The following is a 15,658-nucleotide window of genomic DNA, read 5'->3' as shown; positions in this document are numbered from 1 at the left end:
CATTTTGTAGTCCTTCCTTCATGGAGTAAAATAAAAGTGGAACAGTGCAAATCTGATGTATGGTTGATTTTCTATGAATTTATAACAGAAGTGTAGCGTATGTAGTGTGTGAGTGTGAGTGTGTGTGAAGTCTGTACAAACTGAATGATGGGGGGGGGGGGTTCCTGCTCCAACGTTTCTAAACTTATTTTGATAGTCTCTCTCTTTTGAGCAGAGAACTGCACCAGAACATTCTGTAGAAGAGCCAGGGGACAACTTGGTCCCAATCCACACATTAATCTGGGAGGGAAGGGTCAGATTGGTTGCAGGTTTTTCTGTCCTATTTAGGACACCACTGATTTTTGTGGTGATGATTAAAAATATATATATCCAGCCCAGCTCTCTGAAGGGGAGGCAAATTGTCCTTTCCCTCGTCAACTGATGGATAATTTGATGGACGGGGAGAGGATGATACTCCTCTCCTTGGCTGATCCATGCAGATCAGCTGTAGAGGTGGGGCTCCATGCTTCTCTGTGGACTTGCCTGTGGACTTGCATGAGTGGTAACATCTACCATTGTCATGTAACCCCTAGCAGGTTGGCCAAGGGTGACAGAAAGAGTTAGCCACCCCTGCCGTAAGCAACTACAAAATATGAGTGATATCCACCTCATACAGTAAACCCATTGATATCCATGGATGTAAATGCATTGGGTATCACCTGTTAGGATTTTTATCTATCCAAGCTGCTCCAGCGAGTGGTACTATGATTGTATAAATCATGTGAGTGTCTGAGAGAGCGTGAGAAAGGAAGTCTGTATTATCTTTTCCTTCTGAGTACTATTGGAAGTTAGTTTCACTTCTGTGTGTGTCGCAGGTTTCTGTACTGGTGTTCAGAGGGCACAGACGTACTGGTGGAGTCTCTGTATATAAGACTGTAAATAAAGTAGTTTTAGAACTACAATTGAATCTTTTTTCTACCATGATATACCAGAAGACTGGCGTGCTCTTTTCAGGAGAGAAGGATCGATTATTACTAGCTACTCTGGACTGAAGGAGATTTACAGCCAGAGAGAGCCACCGGAGAGACGCTCCAAAGACTTGGGAAGCTTGCAGCCTTCCCAGGGCATTTTTCCAACATCACCCTGTGTTTACACCTTGACCAAATCAATGCACCGATGGAATGCAGGGACTGCCAACAATTATAAACAACAAAAGACATTCAGTGTGGCAATGTTTATTCCTTTGAGTTGAACTTTTAAAAAGGTTCACAGCTGCCAGATAAAGATATCTAGAACAGAAAAAGGAACATAATAAGGGACTCAAGACGAGATAGCCACCACAGAGGCACTTAAGAAAACGCCACAATCATGTAAGGCACAAACAAACCATGACTGACTGAATCCATATCTCGATACTGTGATGTTACACTTGTACAAAACAGATACGACGACTAGTACTAGTATGTGATCAAAGGAGAAGAAAGCTCAGCTGCAGGTTAGGTCAGTATAATTTATTTAATTTAAAACCCCCTTTATAAAAACCTGCTTTGAAGATTTTCACTTTTATTTCCACTGGAACAGAAGCTCAGCCATTAATAAGGTTTCAGGGAAGAAGATGCTGGAAGGAATATTATGTTTAATCAATGGGTACATTTACTTAGGGAGAACTGTTAACTTTTAATTGCACTGTTCAAACTTGCCCAGGTCTCCTGTGGATTAGCTCTTCCAGTTTTTAAGCACACACTTTCCTAGTGTGTTGTAATTTTTCCTTTTCTGCGAAGCAAATATTTTATTTCTCCACTCTTCAAAATAGGCTTAAACTTTAGAAGCCTGCCTCTGGACATAGTTCTTATAGCACAGTAATATTCTAGACTAATGTTATGCTAGTTTCAGTTCCATAAACTGAACCTCTTGGGGGAATGGGACTTTCCAGAAGATGAAATCAGCTAGAGGAAGTAGAGTCAATCCCTTTAGGATAAAGTAGAGTCCTTCTCTTTCTGAGAGTGTTAATGAGCATGGAGGACCTTTCTGAAAAGTGAGCCACTATTTAAAAAATCACTGCAGATTTGGACAGGCCAACATCCAAGACCGTGGATGTATTAATTCTCATGTGCATGTGTTTTTGTGGCCAGAATGCATGCATATAAAGTTTTTTAAGTTTACTTTTTGAGTTTGAAAAACTGAAATTTTACTCATGGACAGCTTTTTAGTGTCCCAGCCTTTAGGAGATGCATGCTAAATGTTCTTCAGATATCACAGTATTGCAACCTTTTCTGCACTTCTTCATATCTGCTGCCAGGATATTCCTACCAGAGAAAACTTAGTTAAAATCACTGAAATAAATATGTGTCATGCAGATAGCATTGCTCATACAGGCCCTGCAGAGCAGATCCCCATGCAGATCAGCTGGAGCCAGTACAACTTCAACCCAGTGTGGACACGCAGGGATCAGACCTCAAAGACAGATAAGAGTAGACATACTTGAAGCTGGCTGCTTATAAGTATGTTAAGTTAATCTCTATGCGAGCAGGTCACCGGTTTTAAAATGTTGGCATTGGTCTTCTCTCCAGCACTTAATAATCTGCTTGATTTCCGCTGATAATTAGAATTCAGGTGTTATCTTGGAACAGGACATCTTGCAGCAAAGATGACAATGTTTCTAAAGCCTTTAGCAGGGTATTGCCAGAATATTCATCTGACTCAGTGCAGAGAGGGGCCCTTTAATGAACTATGCACCAATTCTCACTGCCAAGTGCAACAGCTGATTTTTCTCACCCCTTTGACATTTAAAACAGTAATACAATAGTTACAGCTCTGCAGCATTTGAACAGATACAATGGCTTTCAAATGCATTGATATAAGGGGCAATTAGTGCACACTTAGCAGCACCTTTTTCTCTTCATTGTCTCCTGGGCTCTCCATGTTCCTTCCCCTCCAGTTTTTGCAACCTTATCTTTATCCTGTAGGGCAACACCATAGTCATTTACAGAAAAGATACAGTGAAATGTTGCCGTGCTCCTCTTATTCAACAGCCTTCATCGACATCAGTGGTGCACAGAGTCCTTAGTTCACTATGTCCTAAGTGTCACTTTCCCACAATTTGACATATTGATCTGAGTACAGTGGTACCTCGGGTTAAGAACTTAATACATTCTGGAGGTCCATTCTTAACCTGAAACCGTTCTTAACTTTAGCTAATGGTGCCTCCCACTGCCGCCGAGCGATTTCTGTTCTCATCCTGAGGTAAAGTTCTTAACCTGAGGTACTACTTCCGGGTTAGTGGAGTCTGTAACCCAAAGTGTTTGTAACCCGAGGTACCACTGTACTGCAGTTGACAGTGGGGTATGGCTCTATGAACTCTATGCCAAAATATTTGTATTCATTATCCACAACACACACACACACACCCTCAATAAACAAATGAAGTGATGAATGGATTGTCTCCCTCAAAAGATGCTGGCATTGTAGCCTGCTGCCCATTCCAGAATTGGGCATGTACACACACACACACACACACACACACACACCCTTTGGCGATATGTCTCAACAAGGCCCATCAAAACTATGCCACTAGGGTTAACTTACAATAAGCACCCTGGTCAAATAAAACACTGACCCAGACATTCATTAAAAAATATTGTAGCCATAGCAGCATACACGCTGTCTTTACTGAATCAGTGAAGTGCAGGTTTAAAATTGTGTCAGATTTCCAATCACATATCGCAGAGAGTCAAGTGACACTGCACAGAACAAGCACTTACTTAAAAATGTCCTCAAACTCCATGCTGTGTTGTGTGCCTTACAGTCCTATAATGCCTTTCAGAGGAAGTAATTAAATTCCTAGTGTGAAGGGAAATCTCTGTCATGCCCTTCTTGTAAGCTCCACAGAGGCACCTAGCTAACCAATGGAGGCTGCAGTCCTATATCCACTTAAAAAGGTAAAGATAAAGGACCCCTGACAGTTAAGTCCAGTAGCAAATGACTCTGAGGTTGTGGCGCTCATCTCGCTTTACTGGCCGAGGGAGCCAACGTTTGTCCGAAGACAGTTTTTCCGGGTCATGTGGCCAGCATGACTAAGCTGCTTCTGGCGAACCAGAGCAGCACACGGAAACACCGTTTACCTTCCCACTGGAGCAGTACCTATTTATCTACTTGCACTTTGACGTGCTTTCGAACTGCTAGGTTGGCAGGAGTAGGGACCGAGCACCCTGTTGCGGGGATTCGAACCACTGACCTTCCGATCAGCAAGCCCTAGGCTCTGTGGTTTAGACCACAGAGTAAATCCCACCAAACTCAGTGGCACTTACTTCTAAGCAGACATATGCAGGCTTGCACTACACATTGATAGAGTACAACCTTAGATGGACATTTCCTCTGAGGATCCAAGCAAGGCAACCTCTGTGTTCTTTTCCTGTAATGTTGTATGACATCATACACATTTTTGTCCATAAACAAGAAATAGGATGCTAGTTAAAGTATGATGCAAAATAGTCGGTTGTAAGTTAACGAAACACACCTCAAAAGATTAAGATGCTGTCATTTTCTGAAGTCTAACACAGGCAATTTATGAGGTGACAGCTTAACAGTTTGGATCTTCCTTCTCCCATCTGACCCTGATTTTGGTTCTGAACTCTCAGAGAAGTTTATAAATTCATGAGAATAAAACACTCTGCTGTTAAAGATGTTGGTCCTAGCCTGGTGGTGGTGGTGGGAATTGCAACATGCTGAGTGCCCAGTATTTGGCTTGTAAAACCTTCCTCTTCTCCTTTCCCCACGTTATCTTAGGTATGATCAGCATTTATCAGCTCTGAAAGATTAATCACTTGGTAGATAAGAAGGTTGAAGAAAACATCATCCCTGTATTGACCCCAGTTCTTGCTTTCTCCTCAGCTAAAGAGGTGATTGGAGATGGCAGGCACTTTAAATTCTTTGCATGGTGCTGGAGCTAAGTGGTACCCGCACCATGTGTTGGCTTGGGGTTTTCCCATAGCAACCTTTTATACTGTTAGTGTAAATTCATGCCCAGAAACCTGTTTCCATTCATGGATGGATGTAGAAGAAAGTTATATTGAAATATGTGGGACATGCTTCCAAGAAATGTTGCTGAAAGAACAGAAGTTCAGCAAGTTCAACCTCTTGCCTAAAGGCAGGATCATTCATCCACCAAATCTCATAGGCCAACTTCCAGACCAGAGGTAAGACTTTAATGTGCAACCGATTTCTGTTTCTGAAAAGCAGTTGCATTCTCTCCCCCCCAAAAATCTCCACATTCTCATTTATCTCAAGAAATGAGGAACTGAAGAAAGCGGGGAAACAAAACATTTGTGGAAAAGAATGATTAAATGGAAGAGCTGAGGATTGTTGAGAGTGCTTGAGTGCTTTTTTGAAAATGATCAAAAAGTAATTCACAACCCACTTTTTCATGCCTGATGGGTGAATTTATGTGACTGCTACATCATAACTTAGTTAGAACAGGGGAAAGGGGTGCAGTAAAGGAAATTACATTTTGCATAAAATGTGCTGTCTTTGTTCCCCGCCTCCCTCAGTTCTGCCAAATACTCCTAGGGCTGCATGCTTACTCACAACAGTATAGGGAAATGCTTCTTTATTAAGTCTGGTCTCTTGCCCTATCTTATGATGCTGATGGGACACTAAAGCAGAACAAACCACAAACAGCTGTATGCTCACCGTCCCCTCCTCTCTATAAACTAAATATTACAGGTGCTACAGATCCTCTCATACTACCTGAATGGCCGTCACTGACATCCAAGTTATACATAGGAAGAAACCCAGAGCTTCTGTGGTCTCATACCTCTTTCCTCTCCAGTCTTTGTAATTTCTAACAAAACCAGTGTATAAAGCAAGGTATAGGGGAGCCTTTGGCCCTCCAGATACTGCGGAACTGCAACTCCCATCATCCCTGACTATTGCTGGTGCTTGCTGGGACTGATGGCACTCATAGTTCAGCAACATCTGGAGGGAGGGAGAAAGGTTGTTTTCTGCTGCTCCAGAGAAGCGGACACGGAGCAATGGATCCAAACTACAAGAAAGAAGATTCCATCTAAACATTAGGAAGAACTTCCTGACAGTAAGAGCTGTTCGACAGTGGAATTTGCTGCCAAGGAGTGTGGTGGAGTCTTCTTCTTTGGAGGTCTTTAAGCAGAGGCTTGACAACCATATGTCAAGAGTGCTCTAATGGTGTTTCCTGCTTGGCAGGGGGTTGGACTCGATGGCCCTGTGGTCTCTTCCAACTCTATGATTCTATGATTCTATGATTCTAACATCTGGAGGTGCCCCATGCCTGGTATAAAGTGACCTCAGGTTGGTCATTTCTTTGACCCCGCCTCACATTATTGACAGGAAGACTCACCGTGCTAAAATGTCACATCGCATCATATTTTATAATGTCTAATACGTTACCAAAAAAACAAAACAAAGCAAAAACCAAACGCAGATAGCAAAGAGACACACAGCTAATGTCCCATCTCTTTAGCCCAAAGACAAGTGTTTATGATGCTTCCAAAAGATGTCTGGACCGTGGCAAAGCTCTGAGAGGATGAACTATGAAGCACAAATGTAAAATGCTTCATGACAGACCCTGAGGGGAAGAGGCCATTGCTTGGTGGATGAGAAGATGCTTTGCATGCTGACGTTCAGGTTCAGTCTCTGGCACCTGTAGCTAAAATGAATTCAGTTCCAAGCTGCTCCCAGCCAGAGTGGGCAATCCTGGGATAAATGGACCAGTGATCTGACTCTGCAACCTGTTATTATCACAGACTTGCCTTCAAAGACTCAACTGTGTGATACATTTTTGCATTCAGGTGAAATAATAATCAGACTTTGACATCCGATTACCATAATGTTCCTTGTTTAGAAAATATCAATCTGACAAGTGACATTTGAGGAATTATTATTACTTAAGAAAAAAAGTTCAATTGAATTCAGTAAGATTTAGCCCCTAGTAAGTGTGCACAGGAATACTGCCTTGAATTACTAATTTCTTTAATAATTAAAATGGAATTAGCTTCACCACTGTTTTGACTAACAGATTCTAATTAGTGATAAAGCCAAGCACATTCTGATTGATGAAAAGAAGCAATTGAACAGTGCTTGCTCCCTCTGTGAGAAAAAGGGAAGGATCTAGAATTGCTGGCATGGTCCAGAACCCAGCACAGCCTTCAGGAAGATGAGGATATACAGGCTGTCCCACTCGGGGGAAATCTTTAGCACCACCTCCTACATCATCCCAGCTTGAGGATGTGGTCCTTCCACTTTCCTTGGGTTCCAAAGCTCCAGCAGCATCTCCATCTCTTCCATCTTGTAAACAAACAACAATAGTTCCAGAACACCACAAGGGTCATTTAATGGAGCACAGCCAGGTCTTCCAGGGAGATGGGAACAGAACAGACCTTACCAGCTTTCATAATGCTTCAGCCCTTTGCTGAGACAATATTCCTCCACTGCCTGAAACTGGGAAGAGTACACTTCTAAGCTAGAGGTAAAGAACTTTTGGCCTACAACTCCCATTATCCCTGCCTATTAGCCATGCTGGCTAAGGCTGGTGGGAGTTGAAACCCAACAACCAACCAATGACCTTTGCTTTAAACCTTTTCAATTTCAAGCCAGGAGCCACAAGGCTGGGCAGGAGAGAGGCCACACATAGACAGGTTGAATTCTCATTACCCAAAACCAACATTTACTACTTAAAAACCTGCCCCTCAATTGCCTGAAAACTGCCTCTGAAGCTTATGAGAACATGGAAACAGCCTCCAATAGTGTCACCTGGAAAAGAAAAGGGGGCAGGGGTGGAGGCCACAGTGTGCAACAAGGTACTTTGCTGTGCCTTGGGAGCCCCCTCAGGTTCTGGCTACTGCCCTAAAATTTCCTCTGTACCCGCAAGTAAATTGTGGAAAAGTGATCCATTATGAAAAAAGGGGAAATATCTTAATAACAGCAGCCCTGGGGTACTGTTAACAAACCTAAGTCTGTACAAAGAATAGAAACAAAAAAACATAACACCACCCAGAGGAAGAGGATGGTAAATTCATCAGGCCAAAAACTAATAAACCTTGGCATATCATTTTGGTCAAGGTATGGTCAACTTGGAAGTTAGTATAAATATACATATGTAACTCCCAGGGAGTCACAATGTCATTAGTAAAAGGTAATCCTGGTTTAGAAAAAAAAATGCAGAACAACTCCAAGACTTGGAAATCTTTTGGTAAGTATATGACTCTCCCATAATACCACAAAAGAAACATCATGTCTGTCCTATAGCTTGTTCCTCTGTCTTTCAAATTCCTTAGAGATGCTCTCTCAAGTTAAATTGATGTCTTCAGCTCCCAGTGGCACACTGCATAGCCAGAGCACAGAGAAACAGCTTAATTCTTGCCAGAGGCAAGCAACAGATTTCCCAACAGATTGAAATCTGGCATTCTGAAATGTCATTCTAGTTGGCCGTCTTGATTTCATTGGAGCTACTTAAGCAGCAAGATGTTGCAGTTCCATTTTGTAGGTGAAAAATGGGCTTCAAGACCCTTCCCACAGTGTACTTCCTGTGTGCCATCTCATTAGAAACCAAAGCAGAAGCACTTTCACACATAGAAATAATAAATCATTTTAACCTGACGAGGATGTTAATATCAGATTAAGTAAACATAGATTTAGTTCCTACTGCAAATCCAGCGAGTGCAAAAGAAAGCTAGTATCATTTTTATACACTTTTAAAATAATAGATCTTCAAGATGACGGTTCTTGAAAGGACCTTTCCCATAGCCTCAGAGGTAGACATGGACTCCATGTTACGTTTTAAGATACCTTTCCATATGGTATGGTTGTCAAAATTCAAAATCAAGTATCTATTGCTGAAGCTCGGATCCTGAAAATCATGGTTTCATTTAAGAAATAAGAAGTTGTAGTCAAGTGTCCAGTGCTCATATAGAAAAGCTAGAAATGTTTGGATGCCTGCGTGTTTTTAGAAACCAAAACTCTAAAAGGGAATTATCTAGGGAGCTTCACTCTTGTACCATGCACAGTTCTTTGTCCATCTCAATATCATTTCCTCTCTTTTGCCCACGTACTGCTGGAGTTCACGTTGGCCCCCTCCCTGCGTGAAGTGCAGCACTAGTTTTCTTTCCTCAGCTACTCACAATGCCAGGCATTTCTAAATGCTCAGGGTACCACAAGTCTTCATAACACTGCAGTGGTCAGATTAAGATGACAGGCAGGAATCTTTCACTATTCACAAAACAGTGTCAACAAGTTCCATGTGATAATCATCACAATGCTGTTTTGAGAGGCCATTGGCTGAGAGCAGGCTTTGGCTGCAGAAGCTCCCAGGTTACACCTCCAGCGTAAAGATCTAAGTTGTTGGGCATCTACTTAAGAACCAGAACCTGTTGGTAGATATTACTGGGCTAGATGGACCACTTTTCTGATTCAGTATATGGCTGCTCCTTGTAGATTATCATCTTTGGTAATTTATTCCCTGATTTGTACTGCCAAAGACATGAGAAAGGAAAAGCAACACTGGAAATGACCCCTAACTGGGATTTGCACCTGTATTTAGCCTGAGTTGATAGGTTCCTTCTTCGGATGGAAGGATGTGTCCATTTTGGTTCTCTCAGGTTTCACATTTCGCCCGTCTTCAATTCAGTTCTCAACATTTTGCAGCAATTTGCCATGTTTTAAGAAATACTCATGAAAATTCACAGGCATGTTGGAGCGAATTTCTCCTAATAAACACGAAAGTTTTATGCAACTTTATGCTAATGTACACTTTTTAACAAACCTATTTCCCCATCTGCATTTTAAATATTAGCTTTTTTTACTAATATGTTCCTCCTAATATCTGCATTATTGTGAACATTGCTTGATTGGACAACTGCACCACAAAAATGCAGGGAACTGTGCTCCGATTCACATACTGTTTTGGAAAGTCCAAATCTGAGTGCGTAGTGATTTACACTTTTCCTACATTCCTAGTTCTTCATAATGCCACAAGTCAAAGGCAGGAAGTGACAAGGGGGAGGGTGTCTAACCAGGAGTCCCAAGAGCATCAATACTCCCCAACCCCCTCGCACGCTTTAATCTGGTCCTGGTATTTTTAATGACCAGATTAAGGCTTGGCCATGTAAAATAAAATATTTGCAAACACATAACTCAAGCCTTTAAAATGTGTGTTTTCATTTGTTGGGTTCACGCAGGTGCAACTGCTCTTGCATTCTCGGAGTTAACACATGGTTGAATAGTAGGTTGCCTATGTGTTCTAGAAAATGTGCCATGGAGTGTGGAATCCCTCAAAAAAAAAAGAGAGAGAGAGACCCCTTCCAGTTTTTTGGCAACCCTTCTCTGCAAAAAAAACAAACAAACCCCAAGAACAGAAACCAAAAAGTACTTCTGAAGAAATAGACCCCTAAATTTGTGTAGAATGTTGACCCTGGAATTGATTCACTCAGATAATCTCTTCGTTTAATTTTCATTCTCCCAAAACATTTGGAGGCAGTGGAAATGTTCGATCAACTACTTTTCTCCCACTGTGCAATGATTTTTGCTTTGCCACTGTGGTGAGATCAACATAGTAGTTGATTTTGTAAAAAAGGAAAACGTCATGGCAATACACTGGGCTCCACCAGACCACTTTAAAAAAACACCCCAAAATAATAACAACAGCATCAGCCCACTTTGTACTGGCCTCAGAAATACATATTGGACCCTTTTGCAAGATAAAGTTTCATAGGAGAAATACATGGGATAATTGAGAATTGCATTCATCACTACCTGGCAAGAGTAAAATGATCGTGCAAATGCACACACATCTGCCAATTCTTCTTAGATTCACAGATCAATTTTCAGTTTTTCACCAGAAGTCCCCTTTTAAATGTGCAGAGCCCTACTGCAGTCGCTGATGTCAAGAGAGCACAGAAGCCAAACAACTTGAGAAGTCCAGGTACAGAAGGCAAATTCCTTTCCCAAAAGGTGGTAGTGATTGGCAGGGCTGGGACATCCTGGATGAAAGAACATTCACTATTAGTGTAAGGCAAATGTGAAGTTCTTCTTAGGTGGCAATCTCAGTCACATCTATTTGGGTATAACTAACAGCCATGGAATTATGCAGGACTTGCTTGTGACAAAACATGCACAGGTTTCACTGTTAGTTACAGATCCTGTATATAGCATGTCACAAAATGGTTGATAAAATTAATAATAATGCAGCACTATTTCACCTTAAAGGAAGAACTGCAAACTTACGAGTGATTCTGGTTCTGACTTCCAAATTTCTGCTTCCGAAATCTTCCCCATTGAGTGCAATATCTAAAAATGAAGATAACATTTACATGGCTTCCTTTTATTTCCAAATACTTTGGTAAAGGCTTCCCGAAAATTATACACTAAATGCACACCAAGGTTTCAGATCTTTCTGAAATGAGATTCACACGTAATGCAAATTTATCAGAAAGGTCCAAGATTTAAGGGCATATCAAAACAAGCTAGGCAAAACGTTGCCCCCACAGATGCTGCCATGGGAATAAATACTGCATCTGTAACCAAGTAAAGTTTCAACTGACTTTAAAATGGACTATTTCCTGGGAATAGTCCAAAATACTGCAGGCCTGCCCTAATCCCTAATATCCAATTTCAAGCTCTCTTTCCAATTTTAAAATGTATTGCATTATTTTAAGCACAGTTACAAACAGAGAATGTGTTCAGCAGTCTGCAGCCATCAGAGATCCAGCTGGTAAGACAGGGCCTGTTCAGTTGTGGCACCCATGTTTTGCAACCCTCTTTCAAGGGAGGCTCCACTTTATTAGAATTCCAGTCCATTTTCCTTTCTTTTGTCGCATTTTGGGATTCATTTGACCACCACTACCCTTCCTTCTGTGATTTTATGTACTGACTTTGGTGGCTTGTTTGTTTTTGTCGATTATTTGCTTTTAATGGGTGTCTCTTAAATTGCTTGGCCAAATCGTGGAATACAAATATTTTAACCAGCAAATACAATTGCCCTTTATTCAAACATATCAGCAGTGCAATCCTATATGCCCCTATGAAAGAAAAAAGGCCCATTGAGTCCAATGCGGCTTACTCCTAGATCCGTGAGTATAGGATTGCAGCCTCACAAGGCCTTTTTACTCAGGACTCACTGTACCTCTCTGACGGCTCTCTCTCCAGCCTGCACTGCACCTTCCATGTAACCACTCCATTCTGAAGCCGTCTCAGTGCCTGCAAAGAAGATTCTCCCAACTGGCTCACGAATTACCCTTTAAAAGAGGCACAGAATATGGAAAGCATGAGGGACCCATTTCTCTAAACGTAAGTCAGAGACAAGAGCATTCCTAATATCATTCTACCACATCAGCATTGCAACCTATGGCAGATTGCTTCTGGCCCCCTTTCCCAACTTTATGAAATCCTTTATGAGGAGAGGAAAGGTGACTAGAATTGAGTAACAGTCTTCTGATACAGAAAGTTTTCAAGGCACAGAAATCTGAGTTCACATACAGAGCACCCTTGTTGGGCAAAGGCATTGAATTCCAACATTAATTACGTAATTTGTTAGCTTACTACTTTGATTTATTAGAGACATATTATAAACTCAAGGGTTGTAACTGAATGTTAATCAGAGCTGTTATGTATGCAAGGATGCTCTGGGCTGATGGCACTGATATAAGTAGCAACATAAAACATTTGCTTCAGAGAATATGCTTAAGATATTTCCAAATAATAAATGCTTTATCTTGAGTGAGGAAGTTACTTTTACTGAACACCTGCAAACTCTCACCAACACTTAGACGTTCTAGTACCCCTTTAATTAAGGATGCACACTTTCCTGGGATCTCTTGCATAGGGCTGAGCTGTTTGGCGCTAATTAACTCATTAAAGGCATGGTTGCCAACAAAACATGAATCCGATTACAGTTTTTATTAACTGCTGAAACAAATGCAACCTCCTGCCAATCATCGCGTAATCACAAACTAGGGAATTGTATTTCAGATGTTATAATCTCCTCAGGTTTCTTTCTGTAATGAAACATCCTTGCTTATTGTTAACATACCTTCCAAACTGAGTCATTATCCCTGGTGGGAAATAGGCTGTATAGCACCCCCCAGAATATTGTTCTTCACACCAGTTCTTCTCTTCATAGTGCACTGGCTAGAAAGGCAGAGTTAACAGGGTTAAAAGTAACAGAGGAAGCTTAAAAAACAAAACAAAAAAAATCAGAAAACTTATTTCAGAGATCTGTGAGGAATACCCAGTGATTTCTCATGTCACTTCAAAATTTACACAGATAAAGCCACTCCAATTTGAAAATACAGGTCAGGTAGCACATTTAAAAGTGTAGGTAAAAATACTTTAAAAGAGAAAAGAAAATGGGTAACACACATAAACTTTAATCCCGCTCTGCCCCACTGCTTTGTTAAAGGTTTCTTAGAAATGTATTATAATAAGGTACAAAAAAATATAGCAAGTGCTTACTGTTCTCAGTCCATCTTTGAAAAAATTGAAATGCAAAATACATCTTTGAAAACCCTCACGTGGTTGACTGAGATCCACATGTGAAATATTCCCAAATACCAACACTCAAAGTGAACCTACTGGTTTTCTGAGGTCATGGATTGTGTGTCCAGCTTGACGGACCATGACCTCAGAAAACTAATCCAAGATGACTAGTCTTATAAATCTTCCAAAAGATGTTCAAGCACTGTCCTGGGGCCTCAGAGGAAGATTTGGTGCCAGAGTATTGTCATACAAAAAAAATTACTAGGATTCATCTGCTAAAGGAGGAGAATGCATGATGCCCTGCTAGCTGTATCATCAGAGCTAATCATTAATAAAAACAATATATATTATCCTCTTACATGCAAGGCTTCCTGGGATCCCAACACCTTTGCATAGAGCTCACAGATCCTTCTTTTCCTATAGCAGAAATACAAGAAAAAACATATTGCTGAGCTTACGTTTCTGAAACAAACTATAGTTTGCTCTGAATCTGGATTTTATCACCTCAATTTCTAAGATTAATATTTACAGGGATTGGTGCTATACATTCTAAAGGCCCTCATAAACATCATGGGCCTGAGCCTGCTAGGGGCCACCACCCCACACACAGTCTGCATACAACATCAGCAGCAACAAGGCTAGCCCTATTGTTAGGCTGCTGGCCTTCTGAGTGAGACTGCAACCTGGGGCAGCTTACTGGAGTGTCACAAACAGGCAGCAAACATTACTGTTGCATTTTTAAAGTGAGGGAAGGGAAAGTGGTGCTTGTGGGATTTTCTGCCTTGGGTACCAAAATAACTTGGCCAGCCTTGGAGACTCTGCCTTTTCTGCTCTTCCTCAGGTAGCAAAATTTCTCTGGATGGCCCTGCTGAGTAGCCACATGTGCAAACAGATCCTATGTGTGCAGTTTGAATAGATGGGCCTGTATGCATGGAACAATTCCTTTAAAAGGCTAAAACAAAGCTTTGCCAGTTGCCTGTTCATAGGAGGATACAAGCAAATGGAAATGACCCCCTTTCCTTTCCCCACCCAATGGCTGATCAGTGGGATTCTCACTTTTTAAAAAATGAATAACAGGCTGCTCTGTTGTACAGGCTGAATTGTATCATATCCCCTGTGCTTGCTATGAGCCAGTTACACAAATGACTCCCAGAAACTGATTGGGTGCATACTGAAATTGCGCAAAGGCAGAGTGTGGAATCCATGCATGGAAATAAGCTTCAAGGCATCGTTGGTGGGTCTTCTGGACATGTTCCAACATACACAAAGACTGTTGCAGGAGGAGCTCCCCCGCCCCCGCCCATAGAGCTCATCATCTGTTGCAAGAACAAGGCTGACTCCAGGCCCACCCTCTCGCACTAGGTTGTCATAGATGTTATGACTGTGCATTTCATATATCAATTTCTGGACTCGGGAGTTGTAGTAACTACGTACCGAATGAAATACTTTAAACTTAGCAAATACCAAACAGCATTAATTTGGAGACCATCAAAACCATCAAAAACATCATTACTTCCTTGACTCCATTTTGTCCTGGGAGTCAAAACCTATATGAAATATATTTGCAGCCGAATCATTTATTTGTTTATTTACAAAGAATATTTGTATGCTGCCAACTCATATAAAAGATGTAAAGCAGTGCACAATATATACAAGCACAACAAAACACAAAACAATAACCCCCCCCAAAAAAACCCAATAAAATGAATGGCTTGTCAAGAAAGTTTAAGCAGCTGCATAGACCTGTTAGCGCATAAAGGTCTTTGCTGCTGAGCTTTACATGGGGCAACACTGGGAGTAAGGAGGAGGAACTTGACTGGCAGTGCAACCACCTGGTCTGGCTGTAAGTAAGAAAGAAGGGAGGCGAGGGTTGGTTGAGGCTGGTGGAACAGTGCTCCACTTGCCCTAGTGAGTCAGTCTCCACTGATTCTACTACCATATGAATGAATGAATTTATTATTTCGGTCACAGACCAGTTATAGCTCACATACAAAATCAGGGAAGTCCATATGGGAATGGAAAGAAAGGAACATCTTGGGCTGCCAGAAAAAAAAATCCAGAGGTTTATTGTTCATACCTTTCCTCCGCGGTGAGGTGAGTCAATTTTCTGCATTTCCGAGCAAGGATAAAACTAAAATACAATAATATAGAACAGACTCTTACTTCTATCATCACAATA

At 41.4% G+C, this 15,658-nt stretch overlaps 1 protein-coding gene across 1 annotated transcript in view; it reads right to left on the bottom strand.

Annotated features, from left to right (window-relative positions):
• Positions 1 to 1,198: 1,198 nt before the first annotated feature.
• The window catches only part of LOC310676050 (amine oxidase [flavin-containing] B-like), a 60,695-nt gene continuing 46,235 nt past the window's right edge, over positions 1,199 to 15,658 (bottom strand). Inside the window, exons 10-17 of the mRNA XM_083437364.1 lie at positions 15,557 to 15,610; positions 13,839 to 13,896; positions 13,034 to 13,131; positions 12,128 to 12,239; positions 11,230 to 11,292; positions 6,262 to 10,985; positions 5,630 to 5,952; positions 1,199 to 5,593 (exon numbers count right to left, since the gene is read on the bottom strand). Of these exons, the coding sequence (XP_083293490.1) occupies positions 10,830 to 10,985; positions 11,230 to 11,292; positions 12,128 to 12,239; positions 13,034 to 13,131; positions 13,839 to 13,896; positions 15,557 to 15,610 (541 nt within the window). The 3' untranslated portion in view covers positions 1,199 to 5,593; positions 5,630 to 5,952; positions 6,262 to 10,829. The remainder of the gene's footprint in view (positions 5,594 to 5,629; positions 5,953 to 6,261; positions 10,986 to 11,229; positions 11,293 to 12,127; positions 12,240 to 13,033; positions 13,132 to 13,838; positions 13,897 to 15,556; positions 15,611 to 15,658) is intronic.

Source organism: Podarcis tiliguerta (genome assembly GCF_965153285.1).
Source record: "Podarcis tiliguerta genome assembly, chromosome: 4".
Classification (NCBI taxonomy): domain Eukaryota; kingdom Metazoa; phylum Chordata; class Lepidosauria; order Squamata; family Lacertidae; genus Podarcis; species Podarcis tiliguerta.
Note: the sequence above shows the minus strand (reverse complement) of the source record. Positions and strands in the feature narration are given on the sequence as shown.